This window comes from Nematostella vectensis, chromosome 1 (genome assembly GCF_932526225.1).
Source record: "Nematostella vectensis chromosome 1, jaNemVect1.1, whole genome shotgun sequence".
In the NCBI taxonomy this organism is placed as follows: Eukaryota; Metazoa; Cnidaria; class Anthozoa; order Actiniaria; family Edwardsiidae; genus Nematostella; species Nematostella vectensis.
The window spans coordinates 6,454,836-6,478,971 of record NC_064034.1 but is presented as its reverse complement, the minus strand read 5'-3'; the positions used below and the strand labels follow the sequence as shown (position 1 = coordinate 6,478,971).

At 43.9% G+C, this 24,136-nt stretch overlaps 3 protein-coding genes across 3 annotated transcripts; all 3 read right to left on the bottom strand.

Annotated features, from left to right (window-relative positions):
- Positions 1-771: 771 nt before the first annotated feature.
- LOC5519053 (protein scribble homolog) lies at positions 772-17,650 on the bottom strand. Its single transcript, XM_001638987.3, has 22 exons — positions 17,093-17,650; positions 16,848-16,965; positions 16,662-16,740; positions 15,297-15,386; positions 14,538-14,594; positions 13,963-14,026; positions 13,794-13,868; positions 12,765-12,909; positions 10,646-10,718; positions 10,519-10,564; positions 10,190-10,273; positions 9,722-9,837; positions 9,168-9,237; positions 8,790-8,910; positions 8,423-8,544; positions 7,822-7,988; positions 6,653-7,217; positions 6,201-6,377; positions 5,321-6,049; positions 4,317-4,412; positions 1,914-1,988; positions 772-1,433 (listed from the first exon to the last, which is right to left on the bottom strand). The coding sequence occupies exons 1-22, from the start codon at positions 17,270-17,272 to the stop codon at positions 1,326-1,328; spliced, it is 3,357 nt and encodes a 1,118-aa protein (XP_001639037.3). The 5' UTR covers positions 17,273-17,650; the 3' UTR covers positions 772-1,325.
- Positions 17,651-18,079: 429 nt separating this feature from the next.
- LOC5519116 (creatine kinase B-type) lies at positions 18,080-20,213 on the bottom strand. Its single transcript, XM_001638988.3, has 3 exons — positions 19,543-20,213; positions 18,587-18,999; positions 18,080-18,482 (listed from the first exon to the last, which is right to left on the bottom strand). Exons 1-3 carry the CDS (start codon positions 20,135-20,137, stop codon positions 18,255-18,257), a joined length of 1,236 nt encoding a protein of 411 aa, XP_001639038.1. The 5' UTR covers positions 20,138-20,213; the 3' UTR covers positions 18,080-18,254.
- A 1,455-nt stretch (positions 20,214-21,668) lies between these two features.
- LOC5519054 (steroid 17-alpha-hydroxylase/17,20 lyase) lies at positions 21,669-24,102 on the bottom strand. Its single transcript, XM_001638989.3, has 2 exons — positions 23,971-24,102; positions 21,669-23,532 (listed from the first exon to the last, which is right to left on the bottom strand). Exon 2 carries the CDS (start codon positions 23,519-23,521, stop codon positions 22,031-22,033), a length of 1,491 nt encoding a protein of 496 aa, XP_001639039.2. The 5' UTR covers positions 23,522-23,532; positions 23,971-24,102; the 3' UTR covers positions 21,669-22,030.
- Between the last annotated feature and the right edge of the window lie 34 nt (positions 24,103-24,136).

The window sequence follows — 24,136 nt, the reverse complement described above, 5'->3', positions numbered from 1 at the left end:
TCCCAGTGTTTGTTTATGGGTGTTTATTGATGCGTGCTGATATAAAAGGGAGGTTAACACGTGTTCGAGGGTCGCGCGCAACCAATGAGTAATTTGAACCGACCGGCATATGGAGTTGTCACTTTATGCTAGTATCATTCCATAAAAATGTAATAAATTCAATCCAACTTGATGTAGTACTTGCATTTGTTTATTATTTCCAGGAGCGCATTTGGGGCCGTTTTAGCGCTGTTCGGGGAAATTTAGAATTCCCTCTATCACTACCACTATAGAAAGAAGTAAAGGTATGTAGGTTAGGGAAAGTTTATTTATTATGCCCCTCCCCCATCCCGTCAAACTCGACGCCCTGGGTGACCCAGGGCCTTGCGATAAGCATGGATTGTCATACCAACCTCGCTGAAGCGTAGGCTATATTGAATTTTGCGTAGCAAGCCGAGGGGTTTCAGCAGAATAAAGAGCGACCGAGGCTTCTCGAGCGCTCCTTATTTCTGCTGAAACCCACCGGAAGCGCGTAGGGTAAAATATTGAGCGAGCGTGTCTTGCGCGAAGTGGTGAAGGCATAAGCACGAATAGCAGAGTGTCAAGAAAAGCACAAATCACGTGAAGACAATATGAGACATTATAACCGCATACTTTTTTGAATTTGTTTTATTCTGGTTGGTTCATAGACAAAATACCCCCCATCCTAAAATCCACGTGTAAGCAATGTTTTACCTACCTCTCTACAACCCACCTCACGGCAGAGTACCCTCCTTATTTTTAATGCTTTTGAGTCTATGATTTAGGATTTCCTTTTTATTTTACAGAATTAGTTATTAATACAGGATCTTGTTTTCTGGTCTATAGTAAAAGAGTATTCCTGCAAAATAAGAATTTCCATCGCTAGCTCACTGGACTATCTTATATCTACCTAAAGCCAGCTTCTCCTGTAATGCAGCAAAAATAAATAAATAGCAGTGTCAAGTAACCAACTCTCTTGCCAACCCAATAAGGGCTGAGGAGGTTGCGAGGTTACCAAGCGCTGAACATCGACCATTGATAAAGAATTCGATATATTCTAAATATGGCATAAAATTATTATATTACCATATCGAACTCTCTTTGTTACAACTCGAATAATAACTCGAATAATTTTCGTCTTCGCATCTTGCCACATGCCTTTCCTATTTAACATTTTTTTTTCCTACTTTCCCGGTATGTGAACCCTGTTTATTCCGTTTTCCCTGTTAAAACATCTTGTTTATTCCTGTGATTATAAATCCTATTCATTTAGTTTTTTTTTCTGTTTTCCCTGTAAGTAGGCCCTGTTTTCCGTGCTTATCTTATCAGCTGGCCGCCTTTGCCCTCGAAACGAGCAGGTCAACGACCTGGTTATTCTTGAGGAAAAGCACAGCGCGGTCATGAGTGGTGTTTCTCAAGTTTATTCCATTCACCTAACAATGGACAAACAAGGAGTGAAACACCGTCTGTGATATCCTACCCTTTCTACCAGCCCACGACCACACACACGTACGACACATTTACCCTATAATCTGCCTAGGTAGCAGGCCAGTACCCAGGGGGGTGCAGGGGGTGCGTTTGTACCCCCCTCGCCCCAAAAAAGCAAAAAGTCCACTACCGGCTCGCAATAAACGAGCTATTTGTAGGCAAAACTATCGAGTAAATGTAACTATTTTTGTAGCCACCTCCTGTGGAGATACTGCAATGACATAAAATTTCCTCTGTTCTTTCAGGAGACGTTGGACGACTCACCCACCATTACGTCGGCTGATTCGCCTCCCCCCCCTCCCCCCCAGAAAAGTCCTAGGTAAAGGCCTGGTAGCAAACACACAGCCACAACAACAAGAAACTAGCCACAACGTACCGCACCAGTTTCCACATGTTAATTCCATATTCGCTATCTACGTACGTACCTCCAGAATTTTATCGCCTGGTTTCAAACCAAATGCGGCCGGGCCTTCGGGTTGGACTTTCGTCACGTATATGCTCTACAAAGAGGGCAACAAATAAGCCGTTACAAGACTTATCAATGTTGTTAGTGGGTGAGCATATACGTTACAGGGGTGAGTGTTTGGGGATGGGGGAGGGATTGGGGTCACACACCGTAAATTACTTAAATCAGAAATACACAAGGGAGTAACGCAGACAAATGAATCTTGTTTTCAGAAAATCTAAATTTAGATGAGCCGTAACAAGACTTATCAATGTGGTTAGTGGGCGAGCCTTTTTTAATGAGTTTTTTACATTGAGTTTTTTTTGGTGGAGGGGTGAGCGTTTTGGGATGGGGTCACACCATAAATTACGAAAATCAGAAATATACAAGTGAGTAACGCAGACAAATAAATATTGTTTTCATAGAATCTAAATGTCGCGCGCGCATGAAAAACTCAGGGGCCGGTTGCACAAAGCCTGGATAACTATTATTCACCGGTTAAATCCTTATCCAGCGGATAAAAGTTATCCGAGTTGCGTGATTCGGTTGCACAAAGCCCGAATAAAAGTTCGCAGTGTCTACTTGCACGGCTTCCGGTAAGGGAGGAAAAAAAATCTAGCTGCACGGCTGTCTCCCATTTTCTCGATTTTTAGCCTAAATAACAAGTTTCTGGCTTTAAAACATTATTTAGAACAGGCAAGCGATGATTTTAGCATGAAAAGCTATGAAACAAGCGGCCCGCAAATGCTCGGCACGGTACGAACGAAGCGTGGAGTTCGACACAGTCGTTTTCGCCATATTACAGCCGTGCACGGAGAGCAAAAACTAGGTGCACTGCCTTTTTTTCTTCTCGCCATTTTAAGCCAAAATGAAAAGTTCTGACTTTAAAAACCTCCAATTTCTATTTAGAACAGTCAAGCAATGGCTTTGATATTGAAAAAATTTGCAAAAGGCAACATGCGAATGCTCGGCACATAATGAACGAAGCCTGGAATTCGACACCGTTTTCGCCATCGATCGCAAAGCCACACAGGTAAGAACTATGTTAAAAAATTTTCTGGCGCTAATCTTTGGCTATGGATTACTAAGACTGCTTTATCCACCAATTTCTGGACGATAGCCATCATTAAAAGCCAAGAAACCACTCTTATGTTCTGTTGGGCCTGAGAAATTTATTGCTGTTTATATTTTTACTGATCCTTTAGAAACGATTCTTCAAAATTCACATGTTCAATATTTTGATTTTAGATTGAGTTTTTCAAAGCGAACCGGATATTTATGTGACAGCCGTGCATCTAGCGTTTCCGACGGCTTATGGAGCTCTTGCACGGCCTCTTTTGGGTTGGCGTGATTTTTGATTTATAGAGTGGTAGTGTGGAACTCCACGCTTCGTTCATACCGTGCCGAGCATTTGCAGGCCGCTCGTTTCATAGCATTTCAGGCTTAAAATCATCGCTGGCCTGTTCTAAATAATCCTGGAAGTGTTTCAAAGCCGGAAACTTGTTATTTAGGCTAAAAATCGAGAAAATGGGAGACAGCCGTGCAGCTAGTTTTTTTTTCTGCTTCACCGGAAGCCGTGAAAGTAGACACTGCGATAAAAGTTATCCAGCGGTTAAAGTTATCCGGATGTTAGAGGTCGGATAAAATCTTATCCACCGAATAAATGTGAAGAAAAAAACAAAATGGCGTCTTGCTTTCAAAATTTTTTGTCAGAATTTAGATTATTTTTAGACGCAGTGAAAGTTGAAACACATGCAAACGACGAATTTTACTGTTGGTAAATTTACATTAACTACGAACTTACATGCAGCTTTGGCAGGTCTGGAATCAAACTATATTGTCCGTTCCGTCGAGAAACGTGACTCCCATAGACAGGAAGAAGCTAAACACTATCCCTTGTAATCATTCAATGATGTACATGCACTTTGCCTCGATAAACTGTTTGTTTTCTGGCACTTTTAGTAGCTTTTTCAACCGTCGCCATTTTGTTTGAAGGAAAAACAGCGCGAGCTTTGCATATTTACCATGGAAACGGGAACCCATTTAGTGGGAAATGATGCTGAATGATATTCAGCGGATAGTTATCCAGCCTTCTATCCACGCTTTGTGCAACGCTATTTTATCCGCCGGTTAACTATTCGCTGGATAAGGATTTTATCCGGCGGTTAGCGCCTATCCGGCGGATAACTTATCCAGGCTTTGTGCAACCGGCCCCAGGAAAATTTTATCGACTAGTTAGTAGTAAAAGTTGAGTCCCAAAAGGGGAGGGGCGATAATCATCTAGGAACCCCTTTGGAATTCGAGCCCCCACCACCACCCCTTTTCTTAAGCAACGGATCCGTCTTCAAATAGACACAAATCACAAAACGAATAGTATACAAACCGTTTCGTCAGCAGGGTCGAATGGGTTGCCTGTGGAGCCCACGCCCCCGGCCACACTAAAGCCGAGGTTGGGATTCTTGTGGACCGTGACGTGGAACTGTAACGAAACACAGCGTGACATGTCAAAACAGAGAAGCGTTGAGGTGACACGTGATAAGCGGTGAAATGTCACGCTTAGATAGGGACAGAGCTTTACATTGAGACAAGTAGACGAGACTCAAAATTACTGCTGTCTATAGCACAAAAACATCGGAATTTATTCCTATAAATGTGTGAGTGAATTTAGAACACAGATACTAAAAACCGAGTTGTGGGGTAACATTCTTATAAATGAATGGAAACATCTCAAAGTACATTTAGTCTGCCTAAAAATCTCTTTAGTCTCCATAAAAAGTAAGTACCTAATGGTAAATAAATAACGAGTCAGTCTCAGGGCAACCAAAACAGTCCGTTTCAACTATCCATAACAGAAATCCAACACATATTCATCGAAAAACGTGAAACAGAGTATACCTGGGTATATACTGCAGCGACTGTTTCAGGCATTACCGACAATATAAGAATTGTAGTGTACAAAAAGCGAGGCAAGATTTCTGCCACACAAAACCCACAGACGACAATACGTATCGCTGTTTTTAACGGTAGGTGTTAGCAGGGGTCAAAAAGTGAAGTACTGTTATGGGTTGTTTGGCTATATTAGGAGTGAGCGACTAAACGATGGGCGCGACACAAGCCTCGATATTGGAATTTGATTATTCAATAAGGTGGATACTAAACATAGGACTCAACGATCAAAGCAGCATGAGAACAGGTAGTCCAAGCTAATAGAAATAATATATGTAGAGTGAATCACAATAAAGAGTGAATATGTAGAGTGAATTACAAAAAACTATTGTACTAAATTTTCGCAAAAACGGAAAGAGCACAAATCATAAGCATGGGTCTACCGATGACCTGGGACATTTTTTGTACAAGAAATTACCTAAAAGAATTGTGAAATGTTACCTCTTCTTCCTGTTGCCCAGGAGGACTAGGCACTGGTGGCGGCGCGCTATCCACAGGGTACCCATTGCCTCTGCGCTCCCTTTCCTCCCGCCTTTCCTGCTGGATCTCCCGTACCCTGCTCTCGAACCTGTCGATATCCGGCGGTAAAGAAGGGTCATACCCCAACCCTCTCGCGACCGGTTGACGTCCATACGCCACGTGATCCGACGTTCCGTTGCTGACAAGCGTCGCCTGGGGCCGATGATCCCGAGGGTCAATCGTGGAGTACCCGGGTGGCGGCGAGAAATGTTCGTCTGCCGGAGCGTTATCGATTAGTCCGAGTGCGCTCGGCCGTAGCTGATCCACAAAGATGTGGTGGACCGTCACGTCGGTAGGTTGTCTCCGCTGTCCCATTGCCTCGTGGTAGGATGGCGGGCGCAGAATAGGCTGACCAGCTTCGTAGACGATACTTGGTTCCTCTGACCGGAATGAGTGCGTCTCCTCGTAGCTTTGTCCATGCACTGTATCAGACATGCGCATCCACTCGCCGGTAGGAGGTACTCGGAGGTCGACTCCTTGCATGGTGGTCTCCAGGCTCGGTGCGCCCTCGCGAAAGGAATGCTGTGACATGTGGCTGGACGCGGAGCTTGATGGAGGCCCTCGGGTCGCGGGACCTGTCGCGGGACCTCGAGGGATGGTTTGATAGACTGGCGGAGGAATTGCGCCATATGACGCTACAGATGATTGGCTCTGAAAACGGAAAACAAACACATCAAAGTTTGTTTTTTGTCGTTCCACCAAATGCTAGGTAAAAGCCAAAAAAGGGAACGAATAAGATTGTATTGTCATTAGTTTTAATCACATTTTAAAGAGCAGTGACTGACTTACTGTACTAACTTACACTGATCGACCTGTTGTCATCCAATAACCGCCCGCTCGTTCTCGGCAAATTGTCGGGTTTGTCTTGGTTGTGTTCGTAGGTTAAACGTGACGGCGCAACGACGGCAATGTTTCGTGGAGCTCTAGGTGGCCCTTCGTGATCTGAATGAATTGAGCCTGTATCACTGGAATGATGCAACTGAGGAAAAACAATTTGCGGAGAAGGAAGTTTCAATTTACAACACAATATAAAGGAATAAGCCCCAAAAATTTATTTCCGCCTAAATGACTTTTAGTGACCGGCGGATCGATGCTGTTACCCGTTTCAACACCCCAGCATTTTTCTCAGCGTCCTTTTCACAAAAGTATGTCTTGGAGTTCCAAGAAAACTAACGCATTAGTGCCAAATACTGAATGTCGATCAAAATCAGCAAGTTTTCATATGTAAAATATAGTGTATGCCTCCAATATTACCTGATCTTCATACCAAGGGACTTCGGGTACCCTCCCACGCGACAAAGACTCCTGACCCCCACCCTGAGGGGATTCCTGACTTCTTCTGATCTCTGCTTGAGATGTGGAATCATAACCTCTCCTGGGCTCCCCAGACCACCCCTGTGGCCCCTCTATCCTCTCCCCATCCCGTCCCTGAGGGACAAGACCTATGCTCCCCATCGGATCCCCACCACGCCTTGACGTCACAACCTCGCTTCTTCCTTGGCCAGCAGCGCTTCTTCCTCTCATCTGTGAGGGCAAGCCGAACACGGGTTTCTGCTCCTCTTCCGGCTCCTGCTTATCAATCCTACCCTTCAGTAGTAGCTGCTGAAGGGGAGAGACGGGAGTAGTAGGAGGCTGCTCCTGTGGGGATTCGGTGTCATCCACGATGAAGGGAGGGGGCGGAGGCAGCTGAGGCGGGGCCTCGGGTTCAGGGTGCTGTACAAGGGGAGTGGGGGGTACAGGGTGTGGTCCACAGCTGTGAGATGGACGGGTTGGCGGTGGTGGTGGCTGGTGGTAGTGTGGGGTGTCATGGTGGTGATCTCTGAGGAAAGAGCATGTTATAAATCAGGAAACGTCTGCTTGTAATCTAGTTGTAGTGATTGAAAATACAAGTAAACGCTTTAGAGATGCGCTCAGCAAAGGTTAGCCTCCCTTAACGAAAATTAAAGTTTGCGTAATAAATGAGAACCTTCATAAAATGCCGCGGACACACATGAGACCGATACGTCGATATATACAGGGCCAGTATTTGCAAGGTGGTGGGGACGGGGTATGTGCAGGCTGAGTAGGGGCATTATACCAAGATTCATCCATAAGGAAGAGCGGTCGATGTAGGTACAAGCTATATTACACCCACCCCTAACCAAGCTCCTAATATGAAGTTGTCTGCTATTGGAAGCTTCCCTTTTCAGAGTTGACTAAAGGATTTGAAGTCGTGGCTTTGGGTTTTCATACAAAAGGTGTCGGTTAATGGAGCATCTTTAAAGGGCCTCTACTGCACATGGCTGCTCGGTTTTCATGCACAAGGTGTGGGCTTAATGGAGCATCCTTAAAGGGGCTTTATTGGACATGACTGCTCGGTTTTCATGCACAAGGTGTGGGCTTAACGGAGCCTCGTTAACCCCTTACCCCGGGTCCCACTCTACCTGTGTTTGTCATGTTGGCACTGGTGATGGGCCGAAGGTTGTGGTGGGTTGTTATTTTTGTCTTGGTGTTGATGTTGCTGCTGCTGTTGCCGACGGCTAGCCAAGTACTGCATAGCTCGATCCTTCACGTCCTTTGGGTAGGGAGAGCTGAATCGAGCTAAGCGCGCCTACAAATCAGGATTGCACAGTACTTACTAAGGGTTGTGTTCTGAGGCACATTGCAAAGTTTTTTCGTAGAAGAAAAGAAGTTGACAGCCCTCTTGGGTGTCCGTCAAGCAACGTTTCTCTCACCGAAAGCTACCTTTTCTCAAAAAAAACATAACTCGGCACTGACAAAATTCAGCATGCAAACCAAGCTAGATTTGAGAAACCGGTATAATATAGCGAGCCGAGGCACGCCATTTCTCGCGCTTCAGAAAAGGTATAATAAGCAATAAAAAAAACATAGCCCTTTCCGACGGTCAATAGTGGGGATGTGCTTTCCCTGCGCCCAGCCCTAGAAGTGCCTGCCAAAAAAAGCTCTGGTAGTAAATTACTTCGTAAAATGGTACGTGGTAAAATAGCGAAAAGGCGAGGATAAATGCTTGTGGTAGTGACTCACAAGGTAATCATTCTCATCGATGTCGAAGACGATGGATGAGCGATGAGGCGGCCCCGTCTCCAGGTTAACATCTGCTAGGTTACTAGACCCGTCGTCTGCCTCTGGGTGGATTTCAACAGAGTCTAGGGAAATGTTGCAATAAGTCACCACCATCAACATCATAAACAACAACACAACATCAACACAAGCGTTTATTTTTGAGGCAAAAAAAAAAAGCGACAACAGTAACGACAGCATCGGTTTGAAAAACAATTGCATAAATAACAATAGTAACAAACATATGACCCGACTAGCGTGACCTTGAAGCATGGCACGATTAGCGTGACACCGATGCGTGAATTAACAAGTGTAACATAGCGTGACTCACTCATTGATGTATTGTCCTCGGGCTCTTCGCTCAGTGGCTCTTGTGGAAACATGTAGCAAGTCAAGATGTGCGTGTTCGTAGACGTGTTGTAATCGGACTGCAAGGGGATCATTGGCTTCGACTGCAACACACAAATAACAGTCCGTGTAATTTAACAATGGCTGGGTTTAATATAGCTGTGAATTTCTACCAGCTATTTTGAGTCGTTATAACTTTTAGACCCTCTTTTAGGCCCTCACACACCAGTGAGTAGTCAGGGTCAACAAAAGTTGCGCGAAAAAAGAAGACAGATGTGTCTATGACACAGTCGTAAGACATCAAGACTTAGCAAAACGTCGATTAGAATTGACAAAAGCAACCAAAATCGATAAAACATACCTGGTTCTCCGACAGCCATAGAGCTTTTAGACTGACCAGTTTATGAAATGAATACGGGAGATATTCGAGTCTAGAAAAAGACAAACGGAAAACGGTCAGATAAGGTCGTCTTCATTGCGCATATATTATACATTCAGCTTTCAACATCATTTATGCCCTCTGGGTGTTACCTAGCTAGTTAAGATAAATAACTCAACGTTGATTCTGTTAATTGTCAATTACAGCCTGTTCCGTAGATAAAGGTAAATTGCGGAAATGATGAGAAAGGGACGTTTTTTCTCTAGACTTTGAGAGATGATTGTGGCGGCTATTTTTCGATATTATACCGCTGAAACAGAACGGAAATGATCCTGTGCTTGAACCAGGTGATGAAGTCAACAGGAAAAACACTTAATGTAAACGATCTGCCCCCATCTCAGACCACTAGCTGAACGCGTTTTTTATTTGCATATTTGAACATATGTTTGTGCATTGTCAATTTTTGCACACATTTTTTGCTCTCCGAATTTCTCTCAAAGATATAGAATATGTAGCCCTACAGTAGTTGAATATACCTGTTGGAGGCCAGATTTATGACTTGTAGTTTCGGCATACGTCCAATGCTGTCCGGTAAGTGGACCAGCCTGTTGTCCCTCAGCGACAAAATGGTCATGGCCGTACAACTACCCAACTGGAAGGGAAAATTCGATTCCTAAGTACAGGTTATGCACCTGAAAGTTGTTTACCGAGACGCAACAAAAATACTTCGCCTTTTGCATACTTTTGTCATTCGTGTCACAGCATTGAATATGGTCGGGCGCGCACTCGGTTTTAATGTTGGCCTATGACTCCTAAACACCAAAAAATACTAACAAAGAGCCATAGACAATTGGAGATTCGCAAAATTGACTCTTTTTTTCTATTCTAGTTTTAGGGTGTCCCTCAGAGAAGGAATCTAAGGATCTTGGAAAAGCTTGGGTTAACATTTAGCTGTATTCTTTTCTTGTTTCGGGCAATTTTCCATAATAAAAATCGTTCCCTACCTCTGAAGGGATGGATTCCAGAAAATTCTCATCAATATTGAGTACTCTAAGTTTCCGCAGGTATCCCAAAGAAGGCGGAAGACTCTAAAATACAGCACAAGGCGTATAATTAATAAGCATCCATTCCCAGTCTCCATTCTTTCAATTTCACACAGTGTAGTGAAAGTCTTGGATTAGTTCAACAGGGAAGTGTCTAGAGAAAATCCAAAGTGGGGTCCAATGTAATTTATTGTTATCTGTTCTGTTTGAAAATAGTTTTCTTACATTCTGAGCTCCAGTAAATAAATCAATATACCATTTTAAGTCTTGGCCATAATGAAATTACTCACCACTAATTCGTTACATGTTAGAATCAGTTCTTCCAACTCTACTAATCTGAAATGAAAAGACAGGATCAAATGTTGACCAAAGCTGCCCTAATCATGCTGGTTTTTGTTTGGTTGTGTCCATACTCACTTCCCAATGGAATTGGGTAATTCTCCTAAATGATTCTCCTCTAATTTTAATGTCTGAAGCTTTCCTAATGCACCTGCAAATACAAATTATAAAGAGTTTAATTGTGAAAAAAAACCACACACAAAAAAAAGGTTCAGTGCTTAAATTGGGGTAAAAGTTATGGAGACGCAACAATCATTCTGGCGAATATATGCAACAACCTTCCAACAATCCTGTTGAGGGGAGGGGGATATTGTTAAACATTTAGTTGCGATGTGCAGGACATATACAGATATTATGACATCAAACAGATATTATGTGATTTTTAGCCCACAGTATGGAGAATAAGTGATGGAGAATCAAACAAGCCTAGTGGAATTCATAATGAAATGAATGAATGTTTTTGAGATAACAGGGCCTGTAGCAGGGGGTTGGGCACTAGGGCCGTAGCAGGGGGTTGGGCACTAGGGCCATAGCAGGGGGTTGGGCACTAGCAGGGGCTTGGGCACTAGGGCCGTAGCAAGGGATGGAACACTAGGGCAGTAGCAAGGGGTGGGGCAGTAGGGCTGTAGCAAGGGGTGGGGCACTAGGGCTGTAGCAAGGGGTGGGGCACTAGGGCTGTAGCAAGGGGTGGGGCACTAGGGCTGTAGCAAGGGGTGGGGCACTAGGGCTGTAGCAAGGGGTGGGGCACTAGAGCTGTAGCAAGGGGTGGGGCACTAGGGCTGTAGCAAGGGGTGGGGCACTAGGGCTGTAGCAGGGGGTTGGGCACTAGGGCAGTAGCAGGGGTTGGGCACTAGGGACGTAGCAGAGGGTTGGGCACTAGGGCCGTAGCAGGGGGTTGGGCACTGGGGACGTAGCAGAGGGTTGAGCACTAGGGCCGTAGCAGGGGGTTGGGCACTGGGGATGTACCAGGGGGTTGGGCACTAGGCCAGTAGCAGGGGGTTGGGCACTAGGGCCGTAGCAGGGGGTTGGGCACTAGGGCAGTAGCAGGGGGTTGGGCACTAGGGCCGTAGCAGGGGGTTGGGCACTAGGGCAGTAGCAGGGGGTTGGGCACTAGGGACGTAGCAGGGGGTTGGGCATTAGGGCCGTAGCAGGGGGTTGGGCACTAGGGCAGTAGCAGGGGGTTGGGCACTAGGGCCGTAGCAGGGGGTTGGGCACTGGGGATGTACCAGGGGGTTGGGCACTATGCCAGTAGCAGGGGGTTGGGCACTAGGGCCGTAGCAGGGGGTTGGGCACTAGGGCAGTAGCAGGGGGTTGGGCACTAGGGCCGTTGCAGGGGATTGGGCACTAGGGCCGTAGCAGGGGGTTGGGCACTAGGGCAGTAGCAGGGGGTTGGGCACTAGGGACGTAGCAGGGGGTTGGGCACTAGGGCCGTAGCAGGGGGTTGGGCACTAGGAACGTAGCAGGGGGTTGGGCACTAGGGCCGTAGCAGGGGGTTGGGCACTAGGGCCGTAGCAGGGGATTGGGCACTAGGGCCGTAGCAGGGGGTTGGGCACTAGGGCCGTAGCAGGGGGTTGGGCACTAGGGCTGTAACAGGGGGTTGGGCACTAGGAACGTAGCAGGGGTTGGGCACTAGGGCCGTAGCAGGGGGTTGGGCACTAGGGCCGTAGCAGGGGGTGGGGCACTAGGGCCGTAGCAGGGGGTTGGGCACTGGGGCCGAAGCAGGGGGTTGGGCACTAGGGCCGTAGCAGGGGGTGGGGCACTGGGGCCGAAGCAGGGGGTTGGGCACTAGGGCCGTAGCAGGGGGTGGGGCACTGGGGCCGTAGCAGGGGGTGGGGCACTAGGGCAGTAGCAGGGGGTTGGGCACTAGGGCCGTAGCAGGGGGTTGGGCACTAGGACCGTAGCAGGGAGTTGGGCACTAGGAACGTAGCAGGGGGTTGGGCACTAGGGCCGTAGCAGGGGGTTGGGCACTAGGGCCATAGCAGGGGGTTGGGCACTAGGGCAGTAGCAGGGGGTTGGGCACTGGGGCTGTAGCAGGGGGTTGGGCACTGGGAGCACCTGTGCCCCCTAATATTTAAAAAATATTATAAGGAAAAGACCAGTAGGGGCGTGGCCATTCCCCAAATATTTTCTTAATGTTTCTGTATTGTGTACCCTTCTGCTTGCTACAGCACTGGATAATGCATGTACATGTCCATACCAATTTGCTCTGGTATCTCAATCAGTAGATTGTTTGAAAGATAAAGATCTGTCAAGGATTGTAAGGATTCTATCTCTGGGGGTAGCCATTCTAGTCTGTTCTTGGACACATCAAGGAACATGAGCCGTCTCAAAAGACCTATTTCCTACAAAAAAAAATCAAATTTTTCAGCAGTCGTCTACTAAGGTAGAGTAAGGATGTCATTTCGATTAAGTCTTGTCATTGGGATAATGAAAAACCTTCTTCAAACAAAGGCTTTTTAAAGCTAAATGGGGTAAATAATGCCATTGAGGGATTTTCTGAAAACATGCATAAGATAAAGAGTTCGAAAATCTCTGATTTAGTCGGTGGCTTATTTCCACTTGAATCTCCAAACAGGGAAACTAAAATTGAAGACTGAAAGATTACCTAATAAAAACAAGAGATACAATAAATTAATCCAATTTTGTTAGATTTTTGCAACGGAAGCATTTGCCAAATCCCTTGCCTTTCATTGTTTTCATCTCTTCAGCATTTTTATTCAAATGTAGGATACCATGCAGGGACCTAGGCATGATTTCTTTGGAAGTATGCTTAGGTCAAAACAAAGGCAATTAACTAAAAAGTTATTTTCTGAGAATCTATATGTGAATTTAAATGCCTCAGGCACTCTAGATGAAAGTGGCAATCACACCATCAGTTTACTTCCGGTCAATTACATAACAATCTCTGATGATCTTTACAGCACAAAAAGTGGAGACCGTGAACACCCACCTAAAAGAGGTGGTTTATTGGAAGTTTCTTCATGTGACTGATCATTTAAAGTGAATGGCCTATTAAATAACAAAGATTCTAATAGATTCTTTTATCTTTTGTAGGTTGTTTCGTCAGCCTGTTAGAAGTAAATATGGTGCAATTGCCGCTTTAATGGAAACAAGGATAAAAGAAAACAAAAAAAATGTCTCTATAAAAAGAACACCTATTACAATTGTTAATAAGACCAAAAATACATTAATACACAAAAAGACAAAATGACAAGGCAAGACCTACTGGTCGGAGTTCCTTGATTGCATTGGAATCCATCCATAACTCTGTTAGGTTTAGCAAGCATCCGACCACCATTGGCTATAGATAAGAATATTTGTTAAATGCAAGAATATCAATATAAGGATTGCAAGGTTGTGAATTTTCTCTATTTCGGCAACACTTAGATAATTACCAGTTCTGTGAATTCATTGTTTCCTATATCAAGCCTTTCAAGGTTCTTAAGCTGAGACATAGACCTGTAAAATAAAAAAGAAGATATGAATTACTGGTGTGTGTCTACTAGAAGGGAGTCTGAGCCCTCCCCTGCTCATGTTCCAAAAAATATATGAGAAAACAATAGGGTAATTCCTGGAATGGTTGTGTTGCCTTTGTCGAGAGCTAAAAAGCTTATTTAGTTATTACTTTTTGGTGTTTATTCTTAAGATTTGTTTAACTTAACGACTCTCTAGTGAAATCAGGAATGGCTAGAATACAGAAACATTATAGCTATTTTGTAGTTTAAGTAGTCTGAGGATATTGTGAGTTATTGCTACACCCCGCCCTGCATTTTTCTCTGGACACATCTCTGTCAGGTGCATACACAGTGGGGTGCACAGGGTGTGGGTGCATCCAGCTTGCCTGCCAAAAATTGGGTTATTCCTTATCAAGATAGTCAAACACTATGCTTTTTTCCATATGATACCTAAGACCGATCACCCCCTCAGCTGACCCTGAATAGGTGCTTGCCTGTGTTAAACCCTCACTCACTTTGGCAAGACTCTCAAGTGATTCTCCCTCAACTCCAGAATCCTCAAACTGATCAATCTATGGAATAAACTTAATGTTTGAGTGAGACAGAGATATAGAGACAGACACATGGACAGATGGACACAGACATTCAGGGCATAGCTTTCTAGATGCACCATTATGCATGTCAATACTTTAGACATTCTTGTTTTGTTTTGTGAACGACGTAAGACCCAAGGGATATGGGTCATGTAGCAGCACGCTCGTAAGGGCTAACAGGATTGGCTGGATTACCTCATTGTTCTATTGTATTCCTGCTCTATCGTATTGTTTCCCATTGTTTTGTCTGTTGTGTATCAATGCAATCAGGTGAAATCTTCTGAGAGCTGCTACGCAACCCCTTAAACTTGCTATGTTGCTGATACAAAGACAGGCAGCAGGCCCGTACCCAGGATTTTTCTTGGGGGGGGGGGGGGGGGGCATCCTAAACAGTGGACCTAATTTTTTCTGGGGGGATGTAGGGGGGGGGAACTTTGCAGTATCTCCACGGGACTTTTCTTGTCGGATTTGGTTACATACCAAAGTGATCTAGCTTACGCTTTATAGATTTGTCTACAAATAGCACGTCTATTGAGAACCAAAAGTGGTCGCTGTGAGGGGGGGGGGGGGGGCATTCGCATCCCCCCCTGGGTACAGGCCTGGGCAGGCAGACAAATAGATAGAGTGTCAGACAAAAAAATGTATGGATAAAAGGACTGGCAAATAGACAGATAGAATTACCTTCCAAAATTTCCAGGTAAAAAGTCCAGGAAGGCATCATTTAGATAAAGGTGGGTCAGATTTGCCAAATGGCAGAACGTCTCAGGGATTCTGATAGAAAAAGCGTTACAATGGTCATGTGTACCATTGAAAAGCAACTCAAGCTTTTTGCATTTGGTGGCATCTTCAAAAGTAATTATTACAAGCAAATAAAAGCACAATTTTCTCATAACTGTCAACTTATCTGCATAAGGCAGGTGTCACAAGATTTTGGACCTCATCACAAGCCTAATCTTTGTGAGATGTTCAAACATTCTCTGTATTTAGGCGCATTGGCTCTCTTGGGTTTGTCCAAGATGGGTATACAGCTATATATCTTAGACAATAGGCATTTTTTTATCACGTCTGGTTACATCTTCAGACATGTTTCAAATTTTAAATGTGTGGCTTGGTAGATAGATAAAATGGCAATCTATTTTCTTTTCTCAAAATTTCTAAATATACTGCATATGGAAGTGATAGACAGAAAGACAATATTGCTACAAAATGAGCTACTGGACATGTTAAAATTACAATACTTGGATAATTAAAAGCATGGCTGCTTATATGAAAACAAAAATACATATAAAATTTACAGTAACAAAATAATGGCTGTTGAAAAAAAAATTGTAGATGACATTTGTAACAAGGGCAAAATTATGCAAACATTATAGATGCAAAGTTAATCGATTTATCGAGACCGAAACAGCAACATAGTACAAAGAAGCTGATAACATTAACATGGCAATCAATTAAAACTAATCAATCGTGATAAAAAAAAATATTTAAAAATAATAATTTGCCTCTATTTTTTCCAAGTCGAATCAAGGGACTGCACTTTTTCTGTTATGAATGGTTCACTGATTTCACTGAAATGGTAATGAAATAGAGGAATTGAGGAATAAAAGAAAATTTAAACAGTTATTATAAGGAGCTTTTAAATTTTTTATTCAAATTTGAGTGTATTTCATAATTAATAATATTTCCCGAAAATAGTTTTTGGAATATATTCATAATAAACCACAACAATTGGGGAATCAATTTACAACTGGATACTTTTAAGGAGCCCTTGAATTGGGTTTTCAGTTTTGCGCAAAAACGGTAAAAATAATATCGGTCCCAAAAATAAACACGGGTCTGACTTTTGTAAACATTCAAACACATACGTTGACATGGCATTTACTAAAGCTCTTAAAACAGTTAAGCAGCATAGGATAAATTATATGTTTTTCTTAGTAAATTAGACTCTTGAAAAAATGCACTCTATTAGCGGCAGAGAAAATTGAATGCGGGTATAACATCACATTTATTGAAGCACAAAGGAAGTTATAACAAACGCCGACTTACTTCCCGATAGGGTTCACACTTGCATCGATCTCTTGGAGGTTTTTGCAGTGCTTAATGGTTTCGGGGATGTCGATGATTCCTTAGTAAACAGGATATGTATCGTTAGATGTTATGGCTCTTAGGTAATTGTTTGAGCAAACGTTTATTCGTAGAAACAGCAAACACTAATGAGCAATTTTCTCTTACCATTTTTACTGAAGTCTAAAATTCGTAGATTAACCAAATTGGACAGGACCGACGGTAGAATTGTTAGTTCATTATCACTTAAACCCAGAACCTGAAGATTTTGCAGATTAAACAGCCCCTGGAAAGAATAGAAACCACACACAAACATAAACATTGCGCGTAATTCAAAGTCTGCAACGAGACGGGGAAAACACAGAATCTCTACATTTGTCACTGCATATTCATCTATGTGAAGTGTCACATACCCGAGGCAAATCCCTGAGCTGGTTTGCATCTAAATACACCTCTTCCAATGCTTTGCCTTCCTTGCTTTTAAATAAATCGTGAGATACTGTGGTAAGATTTGAATGGCGTAGCTCGAGCACAGACATGTTGGCTGTGTCGAACCCAGCATTGAAACAACTGGAGTGAAACCATCGTCGCATTGTATTACCAACTGTCAATCAACATGGTAGAAACATCTCCGATTTCTCCGGTAAATGTTGCCGATAAATCTTCTAATAGCTCACGCAGTCGTTTGACCCCATTTATGAGATATCGGAGAAGCTTGTAGCATGATTTCGATACAGCTTCAGATGATTATAATTGTAAACTTCAAGTTCGTCGCGATGTCTGAAGAAGCCGTCACAGGAATTCTTTATCATTTAGCAGAAACAAACCACAAAATTAATCAGCACACCAAGCGTAAAATTTGGCAATTCACTAAATGCTTATAATCAAGCTACAAATTGCGCACAGCTTCCATCCCCTTGCAAAATGTAAGCAAAGTTGTGTCTCGTCTTCTCAAAACATAAATCTGTTTGGAAGTTGATTGTAGCTGATTGGTTTCCTTGTGTCAATCAGTGTTGAACCAATGACAAAAGATGTGGACGAATAGCGTTACACTTCACAGTCACGACATGAAGTCACGTTCTTTTGTACAAAACGGACATACGGCCCCTAAGGCGACATTTGTTGTTATCCCCAGCTTCTCAGGAATTCATTGATCGAGAAAGACCGGAGTATTTTAAATTCTTGTTTAAGCCTATTGAATTTTAATCATTATTTCTAAAACAAGCGCAAAAAGAAAAAACAAATGCTGCGTATGGGCACCCGTTTAGGTTTTCCTATCTCTCGCGCAGTTACCGTGCCTAATGCGATAGTAATGAGTTTACGAGTTTCCTTGTTATTGTATTCAGGGAAGGGGGTGGCGTCTGGCGTGGGGTGATAGGTGAGACAACAAACAGTCATAATAGTAATTGTATAAAGTTTATTTCACAATACCTAGAAAAAACCAATCAATATAAGCATCGAGGGACAATGTGTGAGAACCAATATTTTGGTCGAAATAAAATCCATAATTTGAATAAGGCAATTTCAAAGCACTGTTAAAGCGTTCAGAATAGGAATCAAGCAGGGCAAAACCATTTACTTCGGAATGAGGTCATCGATCTTCTTGCCATTCTCCAAACGCTTCTCCATGTCAATCAACAAATTGACGCCGTCAATCACTTTCTGCACAAGCTCTACCTCTGAGTATCCAAGGCGGTCCGAGTTGGAGATGTCAAAGGTACCGCCGACGGCAGCTGTGTCGACGCCGCCCGTGCCCCGCTTCTGAAGACGAAGTTTGTCAAGTATTGTGTCCAAGCGCTTATCCTGGAAGAGGAAAAGGAAACACATGATTAAATCACCATCATCATCATGGTCATTGACATCATCTAGCATCACGACTATAAAGAGGTTTCACCACGCCCTCTCACCTTGCCCAAGTTTGGCAGCTTGACGTGCACTCCCGCTCTAAGTCCGGTGCCAAGGTTGCTAGGGCAAGTCAAGATGTAGCCCAGGTGCTGGTTCCACATGAACTCATGGCCCTTCTTCTTGATCAAGCCTTCGACTTGGTTCAGGCCACGGCAGAATCGGTCAAACACAGAACGCATGTCTCCTCCCTGCTGCATGGAAATGACACGAGTATGATCCTCCTCGTTCACCCAGATAAGGAAATTCTTGGAGTCGTTATGCCAGATACCGCGGGCATCGGGCCAGTCTCGTGCCATACCAGCGCATGTTAGAAGCGGAGAGACGGGCTTATCGAACAAGAAGTGGTCGTCGATCAGTTGCTGCTGTTGTGCGTCGGACATCCCATTTAATGGGTAGTACTTGCCGTTCAGGTCACCTGGAAATACAATTTAAATTGGAATTTGTGCACTTCGACACTTTTGTATCACTTTGATGCAAATATTATTATAAGCATTACGTCGGGCAAACGTTTTTGATTGGCTGAGCAAGTTGTACGACGTCATCAACCTGCACTAGCTTTGACCTTTGCTTGAGATAACACATGAGGCCTGATTTCGACCAGTAAAAAATAGTTGAAATGCTTCAACTAAGTTTATTGAAGCTGAGTTTATATTCAGAGCTCAAAGAACTTACATTGATCAAGAATGTGTCATATGTTTTCAAGGCAAAAAAAACTTTTTAAAGTCTTAGCTCTCACTGATGTGGGCATAAATTGTTTTTGAATATGTTTATTAATATATATATCTATCTATCTATATATATAAACTAAACTATATATATTTTATATATTATATATTTATAAGTTTATTTTTTAAGCACATTTGTTTATCGTCAAACCGTGACGGCTCCACTTCTTTTTAAATTGATTAATAATGAAAAGCATTCCTTATATAATATGTTTTTCATTTTTCTATCTCACCTCCAAGTCCATCTAAAGCATCGTTGACAATGCGTTCAACTTCGCGTCGCTCTGCGCGCGTGCAGTGAGGCGGCAAGCTGAAGCCACGAATGGAACGCCCAGTTCGAACGCGCGAGGAAAGTACATACTTCTCGTCGAACTTTCCACCACGAATCTTCGACGAATCGAGATCAGTCTTGTGCTTGTCCGACTTTTTAAATCCGCTGTGACGCTCCTCGATGACCGGGTCAAAAAGCTCAGCGAAAGTGTCATAAGACTCTTCGTCGCCTGCCACCAGGCCCACGGTACTGATAAAAGGATGGCCAGGGTTATCCACACCGGTCTGAATAGCCTGGTCTAATGTATATCCGTTGGGTGTAGATTTGTCGCGCAGCTTGACGTAGAGGCGAGGCGTCAGGTGTTTCGCCATCAGGTTGTTGTGCTGGCGAAGATCGGGGTAGTCAGCCATAGCCGCATTTTTCTCGTACGCGCGCCGGATTCCGCAATGTGCGTCGAGGAAGTTGCGGCTAGCATAGGCAAGCGCCACAGCGCCAACACCTACTCCCGTAGTCGCCAAAATCACCGCTCGAGCTTGCGATAGGCCAAGAAAAGCCATTGTTGAGAATTCAAAGACTTCGCAAATGAGAAAGTGAGAAACTAAGCTATATCGGGGGATAGATTAAGCAATTAGAACTCTAATGAAAATGTGACGTCATAAATATTCGGATAATGAGATAGCAAGAGACCATGATATATACATCATGGTCTCTTGGAGATAATTAACCCATTGACTCCTGGCTATTTTTTAGCTGAATTTAAAAAAAAAAAAAAAAAACAGACTAAAAACAGATACCTCCCCCCTATTATGAGTTTTATACAGCCCGTCAAAGTCAAACATAGCTGCACCTAGTCAGCGGTATCCAAGCTTTCCAACAGTGCTTTGCGGTCCCCACTTTTAATCTCTCGTCGTTGAGCTGAAGCGAGCACAAGTTGATGGTTGCTTGTATTTTTCATCAAAAATACAGCTATGAGCATATTAGGAGAGTGTCTCAGGACATCGTAAAGTCTATTGGGGCATAATTGAGTGCTTTGCTTATGGATACTTGCAAGCAAAGGTGAATTCATAATGATATTTTTTTTGTTTAGTTGCCTGGATGAGAATATAATTTTCTAATGAATCACCCCAGTTCTCCTAAATGCTGTCTTTTCTGAAACCAAATTGATTCCAAAATAATATACACTGCTATTCTGGGTCTGTATGACCTAGAATTGATTTATTTGGCTTCGGGGTGAAAAGACTTATAAAAAACCATCTGACTTTGGGGAGAGGAGTGTTGACTGGCCCTCCCCTCGTGAGTTTTTCCCTGGATCTCCAAGAATGCTTTGCAATCCGTAAAGGCATCTAAGTGGTTTTACAAGCCTTCAAGGAGTGGACATTGTGTTTTGAGGCCATGGAAATGAACCTGGAGGATCAGAATAAAGGTATCTATTTGTGTCTTGAGCTGTGTTTGCTGATCTCTCTCCCTTGTGTGGTATTTTGGGCGTTTTATTGAGGGGTGATTCTGCTTTTCTTTCCTTGCTCGATTTGAAATTTGTCAAAGAACCTGTGCTATTATTTGGCTTAACAGGAGTTGCCAACACCTTGGTTGGATGCATATCTTCAAGACCATTTATTCCTTAGACTGATGCCTGAGTACCTTCATCTTGTTGTGTTTATTTTGCATTTATGAATTTTTTGGGTTGTGGGTACTTCTCAAAGCCGGTACAGGCCAGTTAAGGGGTCAATGTGTTTAAACCGGTTTGAAAACCGTGTTTCAGACCATGGAAAGCAACCTGAAGGATCAGAATAAAGTATCTATTTGTGTCTTGGATCTTTCCCTTTGCGTGGGGCAAATTTATGCATGGTATTTATTTAAAACAATCGAAGTCACTAAAACGTATTGGAGAACAATGTACATCAATGGAATAGTGCAATGCCATGCAGTAGTCTCGTTTCAACTCCGACACGAGAGGCTGCACAGGAGTCTAGGCAAGCAGATATTTTTCTGAGTAATGGACTAGTATGATGTATGCCGTGTAAACTAAAAAAAGTAAAGTATATCAATATACCCTTGTGTCCATAAATTCAAAATAAAACCAATGACTGCGACTCTTTATAAAACATTTAATACTGCCAATATTGGCCTGATATTGATCCATTGGAATTAACCCTTACTATTGATCATTTACAAAACTTATATTAAAAAAAATTATCCAAGACGTGAATCTTTTTTAAAGTGGCTCGACACTACCTCAGCAGGGGCGTAGCCAGTGGGTGGCCCAGCCCCCCCTCCCCCCCCCCCGTTTAGCAGCCAAAAATACAGTAAATGTACGAGACATTATTCTTTTGGACCCCCTCCTGTTAAAAATTCTGGCTACGCCGCTGCTCAGTCATACCTTAGCTACAGCTTGTAGATTGTGCTAATTAAAACACTGTCACGCAAGTGTCACACAATTGTCGCACAAACCATTACCTCTCCACGACACACACCTTATACGGCTTGGTTGTATGAACAATACCCAACTCCCCAAGCAACTCGGGAAGAGGCTCGCCAGGTGGATTCTTAAACGAGAACTTTTGAAGAAGCCCCGCAACTGCTATGAACAGTTCATGCTTGGCAAGCGCCTCGCCAAGACACACGCGCCGACCCGCGCCGAACGGCAGGAAACTCATAATTCCCCCAGCGTGAATGAACTGGCCGTCGGAGTCCAGGAAGCGAGTTGGGTCAAACACCTCAGGACTTTTCCATTCCTTATCGTCATAATGCATCGCCCAGAAGTTGAATAGCACAGAAGTGCCTTTAGGGACCTTGTAGTCGGCCAGGGTGGTGTCCTTGATGGCCTTATGAGGCACCGACAGGGCTGCAACCGACGAGGCACGCAGCGTCTCCGCGATCGTCGCCTCGATGTAAGGAAGCCTGTCCTTGTCATCCCATCCAGGCGTGACGTCACGACCTATGACGTCATCGAGCTCTGATTGACAGCGGGCCTGGACGTGTGGGTTATGGATCATAAATACGATAAACCAGAGTATGGTGTGGGTGGTGGTTTCGAAGCCGACCGAGAAAGCGTCGGCCATTGTCATGACAACATGATCTTGCGTGATCTGACCGTGGATCTTACTGTCCTCCTTTACCGCGTCTTGTAGTGCCTTGATCAGCGCGTCCGTCAGATCTCGGATTGTACCTTCCTGGTAAGTCTCCTGGTGTTCCAAGAACTTCCTGTCCAAGAAAGCATCGCGGGTTTTTCGGACCCATCTGATGGTTCTGGAATCTTTGATCGGTACGTTGATGAGCAAAGGGCAGATGTTTAGAGGGGAGAGAGGCAGGAAGAGAGGAAACATTTTTTGGTTGTACTCCACGATCATCAGAAATTCTGGATCATCTATCTCGTACCGACCACCAAACACCATCGCACAAATGACATTCATAGTGGCCAGAAATACATCCTTTGTTGGGTCAATGGGTATACCTTTGTAGGACCGGAAGCGCTTCGATAACTCCTCAACTTCCTTCTTAACCTTTCCCCCAAGGATTGGGTTATACATGCGGAAAGCTGAGTGTACAATTTTACGCTGCAAGACCCATGTGGGGCTGAAGTCTCCGATCCCGATGTCTTTGGAACCGCGCGTCAAGTAGTCTAGAGTGAATTGATAAGGGCGTCCGGCGAAATCATCTTTGTTCGCCTGCAGAGCTTGGCGTGTGATCGGGGCTGAGTTCACAATGATTGTCCGCTGACCGGGAATGTCTAGAGTAAATACACTCCCATACTGCTTTGAGGCCCTGGTTAGTTCAACTTGCAGTTGCTTTTTTAACATCCAAGGTGCGACTTGTAGGAGATTTCCTAGGATGGGCAGCGGTCGAGGCCCTGGGGGCATGCCCTCTGGTGTTTTAGTGCGTAACGCGTATAAGCCAAGGAAGACTACCATGGTAACGGCGAGAAGAGCGAGCTCAAGAAGCATGTCTGATACGTCTGTAGAGACAAGGAGCACACAGTCGAATTAATTAGGACACATGTTGCCTGCAACATCAATGAATTATGCACGCGGACATGTTTCCGACAACACGTGTCCTTGTTTGGCCAGGATACAGACACTTAGAGTAATTTGTGCACTTAGAAGCCCCGGAAACCGGGGAAGAGTACGTATTATAGTATTTTCCCTCATTACCTAGCCGAGGTTTTAGCGAGTTGTTATTCTAACCAATAGGAAGGCATACAAACTGGCATCGTTTCTGTATTGCTTCACACAATATCGAAGCAACGCTTTTATTAAAATTCTTAGGTTCTTATAGCTTATTATGGCCAAACTGTACTACGATACATTGGAATGATTATTCAAGTCCCAATATGAGTGAATAAAGCGACCATATCTTTAGCGCTGTCTCCTTTTGAATTACAGATCTTACTTACTTGTATATCAAAAGGGATGTGAGGTTGAATAGGTCGTCCTTTTTGCAGTGTGAATCTTTTGGTGAATGATTTGGATCTCAATAACTTCGACTGGATAACGATTTGCATCCCTGTGTTCAAGTACCGTGACCGTTGAATTTGTCACACAACAACCAACACCAAAACA

Excerpts from the sequence above, each read along its gene's own strand:
- LOC5519116 (XM_001638988.3), bottom strand. The coding sequence starts at position 20,137 with ATGGCTTTTCTTGGCCTATCGCAAGCTCGAGCGGTGATTTTGGCGACT. Across the intron at positions 19,000-19,542 it reads TGCTTTAGATGGACTTGGAG|GTGACCTGAACGGCAAGTAC; the intron begins GTGAGATAGAAA and ends TTGTATTTCCAG. Across the intron at positions 18,483-18,586 it reads AGCTGCCAAACTTGGGCAAG|GATAAGCGCTTGGACACAAT; the intron begins GTGAGAGGGCGT and ends TTCCTCTTCCAG.
- LOC5519053 (XM_001638987.3), bottom strand. The coding sequence starts at position 17,272 with ATGCGACGATGGTTTCACTCCAGTTGTTTCAATGCTGGGTTCGACACA. Across the intron at positions 13,869-13,962 it reads ACAATGAATTCACAGAACTG|CCAATGGTGGTCGGATGCTT; the intron begins GTAATTATCTAA and ends TCTTATCTATAG. Across the intron at positions 8,911-9,167 it reads TATGGCTGTCGGAGAACCAG|TCGAAGCCAATGATCCCCTT; the intron begins GTATGTTTTATC and ends TGTGTGTTGCAG.
- LOC5519054 (XM_001638989.3), bottom strand. The coding sequence starts at position 23,521 with ATGCTTCTTGAGCTCGCTCTTCTCGCCGTTACCATGGTAGTCTTCCTT.